Here is a 3512-nt window from a genome sequence, read left to right as displayed (position 1 = left end):
CCCCCCCCCCCCCCCCCAGTGTTGCTATAAATAAACGAGTAAGCTCCAAGAAAACGTTAAACTGTAGCGCAGGGGAGGACATCCTCCGTCTCAGCAGAGATAAGAGGGCTGAAGATGAAATGATTGGCCACTATTTTTAAGCGCCTTTCCAAATTGGGACTTAATTACCCATCTGAAGCTGTCCCGGTGGCGCAAATACTTCGGTTATCCACTTAATTAAAAATAAACGGGAAGGCACGCTAGCGCTGCAGCATTTCGTCTGGTTGTGTTGACTTTGAGCAAACAGAGGCTTCTGTGATGGCCTCCAGACACTTTTCTTTTTTTTAATCTCCTCTTGGCTCTGCATAAAGCAGCGACTTCTGCCCGAGACCTTCTGTTTGATTCATTTGGGTGCAGCCGGGTGTCTGGGGTCTGGCAGTTGTTTGCGGGTAGTGCTTTGAGCCACCTCATTTTCAGTAAACTCTGGCGGGTGTTGTGGCTGCTCAGCTACTTGTTGGAAACCAGTTCTAGAGGTTTTCCTTTTTCTTGTTCATTTTAAAAGGCTGGTGATTGACACTTCAGGATTTCTGATCGCTTAGGCACCTGCAGGAGTTAATGAGGAGATTATCGGGGTCAGGTTTTTCTCCCCTCGTTTCACGTGCTGCACGTGGGCTCCGCTGCTCTGAATAGAGCTGGGAGATCATCTTTGGAGGACAGAGGAGTAGGTTACAAATAAAAGTCCCAAATTCATTTCTTGATTAATTTTAATAGCTCAGACTAAAGCCTCTGACTGACGGTCCCCTCTAGTGGGACTAGTTTTTTGGGACTAGCGTAGCAGGGAGGTTTTGATCCCTCTTGGAGCTGCCCCTGAGATGGCAGAGGGGGTGCTGGCCTGGCTGTCACCTGTGCCTGAGTCTGTTGCGGGGTTCAGCCATGGACTGGAAGCGTTTCCCCGCCTGTTGCCGTGGTTATGGGAAGAGCTGGGAACAGCAGCAGCACCTGAGTCCCAAGGTAGGGACCAGCCCTCAGTTCCAAGGGAGAAAGGTGGGTTTTGGTGCAGCTCTGAGGGGCTCGGAGCCCTCGCTCACCTGTGCCCACGTTCAAGGTGTTGTGTCCAGGCGAACAGCGCTTCAGTTCCAGGTACAGTGCAAAAATAACTCAAGAAACAGGTTTCCAAGTGTGTACTGTACAGGTTAGGGATGCTTGGCTGGAGGGTAGCCCAGAGGTCCCGGGGCACACACCGCGGCTTCTCCACAGGCAGGTTCCTGCTGGAAGGTTTTGCTCAGCAGAGAACTGCTGCTGTCTCTGAGATCCTTTCTTTACTGTCACTCCCTCCCCTGCTCAGATTCGTGTCGATAGCGGTGCCTCGTCACCCACCCAACACACAGCAGTGAGCTCTGGATCCACAAGGAATACAGAGACAGTAAAATATTCCTGGCAGCCTTTTGAATCCCTCTTGTAGCAGGACTGTCTCGGAGTGACTGACGGCGCTTCTCCGCCTGCCCTGACCTTGTCCTCTCCACATTCTCGTGTCAGCAGCGCGTGTCGGTGTCACAAACGTCCCTCACCTGTTGCTGTCGCCCTAGTCTGCCAGAAAAGCGGGTGGGAGAAGCCCTGGGGGGGTCACCCTGCCCCCTCTAGCCCTTTTCTTCACTCCCCTGGCCCCTCTAAATGTTGGCAAAAAACTCGGACCGTGGGGCTGCCGATACTTCAAAGTGAGGGAGGTTTAAGCCTCTCCAGAACAGCAGTGATTTTTCTTCCAGGCTTGTGGAAGGTTGGTCTGTGAACACACCCACTGTAGAGGCAGATGTGAAAAAAAAAAACAACTAGATTTGAGAGCCCTTGCGCTGGCGCAGCAGTTTCTGACCCAGCAGAGCTGTAGCTGCACGGGGGACCCCTGAGCAGGGCTCCCAGTCCATTCTTCCAGGCTTGTGGAAGGTTGGTCTGTGAACACACCCACTGTAGAGGCAGATGTGAAAAAAAAAAACAACTAGATTTGAGAGCCCTTGCGATGGCGCAGCAGTTTCTGACCCAGCAGAGCTGTAGCTGCACGGGGGACCCCTGAGCAGGGCTCCCAGTCCAGAGCCACTTGCCCACTGCCTCCCCCACCAGTTTGGGGAGGGAGGTGGAAACTGGTGTGTGCTGGCAGCTTGCTGTCAGCCCTGCCTGCCCTCCCAGGCAGCCTCCTAAACCCCAGCCTGCAGCAGAGAGCACAGAGCGCGTGGCTCTGCCTGGAGAGGAGCTCAGAAGGAGCTGAGAAGTGTCTGTTGAACAAGGGGCTTCACAAGGCAGGAGGTTTTTAGAACACAGAAGAGCAGGTGCCTATAGAAGAGCTGGGGAGGGACTCTTTGCCAGGAAGGGTAATGATAGGACAAGGGGAAACGGTTTTAAATTGGAAGAAAAAAGATTCAGATTAGATCTCAGGAAGAAATTTTTTACTCTGAGGGTGGTGAGGCACTGGAACAGGTTGCCCAGGGAAGTTGTGGCTGCCCCATCCCTGGAGGGGTTCAAGGCCAGGCTGGATGGGGCCTTGAGCAACCTGGTCTGGTGGGAGGTGTCCCTGCCCAGGGCAGGGGGGTTGGAACTAGATGATCTTTGAGGTCCCTTCCAACCCAAACCATTCTATGATTCTATGATTCTAATTTTGTGTTTTCTCCCCCAGAGATGACTCGGCTGAAGTGGATGTTTACAACCCAACGAAGAACGAGTGGGATAAAATCCCTGCCATGCTCCAGGTGGGATGCTCACCAACCTGCTGGATGCCTTTTGGTGTTAAAAATTGGTTTCATTTCCCTTTGGAAAACCAAGTGTTCTTTAGCTTATAATAACCCCTTGCACACGGAGTGCATTTAAGTGTTATCTCAGTCACCTGGAAGGTAAAATAGAGGACTGTGTTTGTGTCTGTGGGTGCTCAGCCCCAGCAGAAAGAGCTGGAGAACTGTCTCCTCCTGGAGTTTGGGCAGAGCTGGGTCAGAGCCAGCGCCAGCAGCTGGTGGGCACCGAGTCCCATCCATGTGATGCAGGATGGTGCCCGACACCTTTATCATCTGCCTGGTTGGGCAAAACCCTCCTTTCTAATTGTTGTGTTTATTTATTATTTTTTTTTAAATTGTAGGTCCACGTTGGGGGCAGCGTGGCCGTGCTGGGTGGGAAGCTCTACGTCTCTGGTGGCTACGATAACACCTTTGAACTCTCGGATGTCCTGGAGGCCTACGACCCCGAGACACGAACGTGGAGCGTGGTGGGCCGCCTCCCCGAGCCCATCTTCTGGCACGGCAGCGTCAGCATATTCCGACAGTTCATGCCCGAAACCACCCAGGAGGATGACAGCATCACGCTGGTGGACAACACCATCAACCTCAACAGGCAGCGCCAAAACCTTCACGACCAGAACCTTAACGAGCTTCGTTAGCGGGGGGAAGGTGCTGTGTGTGTCCCCCCCCCCCACCTCTGGCTCCACGCGGGTTCGTTTTTAGTTTCTTTGAGAGAAGGCAGAGGCAAAGGAAACACAAACGTACTGAGGAGAGAGGGAG

The 3512-nt window shown here is 53.1% G+C and overlaps 1 protein-coding gene across 1 annotated transcript in view; it reads left to right on the top strand.

The window, feature by feature from the left end:
- KLHL21 (kelch like family member 21) overlaps positions 1-3512 on the top strand; it is a 13032-nt gene that overhangs the window by 5693 nt on the left and 3827 nt on the right. Inside the window, exons 3-4 of the mRNA XM_014952059.1 lie at positions 2642-2714; positions 3095-3426. Coding sequence (XP_014807545.1) covers positions 2642-2714; positions 3095-3391 — 370 coding nt within the window. The 3' untranslated portion in view covers positions 3392-3426. The remainder of the gene's footprint in view (positions 1-2641; positions 2715-3094; positions 3427-3512) is intronic.

The sequence above is a fragment of the Calidris pugnax genome, unplaced genomic scaffold, assembly GCF_001431845.1.
Source record: "Calidris pugnax isolate Ruff unplaced genomic scaffold, ASM143184v1 scaffold161, whole genome shotgun sequence".
In the NCBI taxonomy this organism is placed as follows: Eukaryota; Metazoa; Chordata; class Aves; order Charadriiformes; family Scolopacidae; genus Calidris; species Calidris pugnax.
The sequence above is the reverse complement of the archived record's forward strand: the minus strand, read 5'-3'. Positions and strand labels throughout refer to the sequence as shown.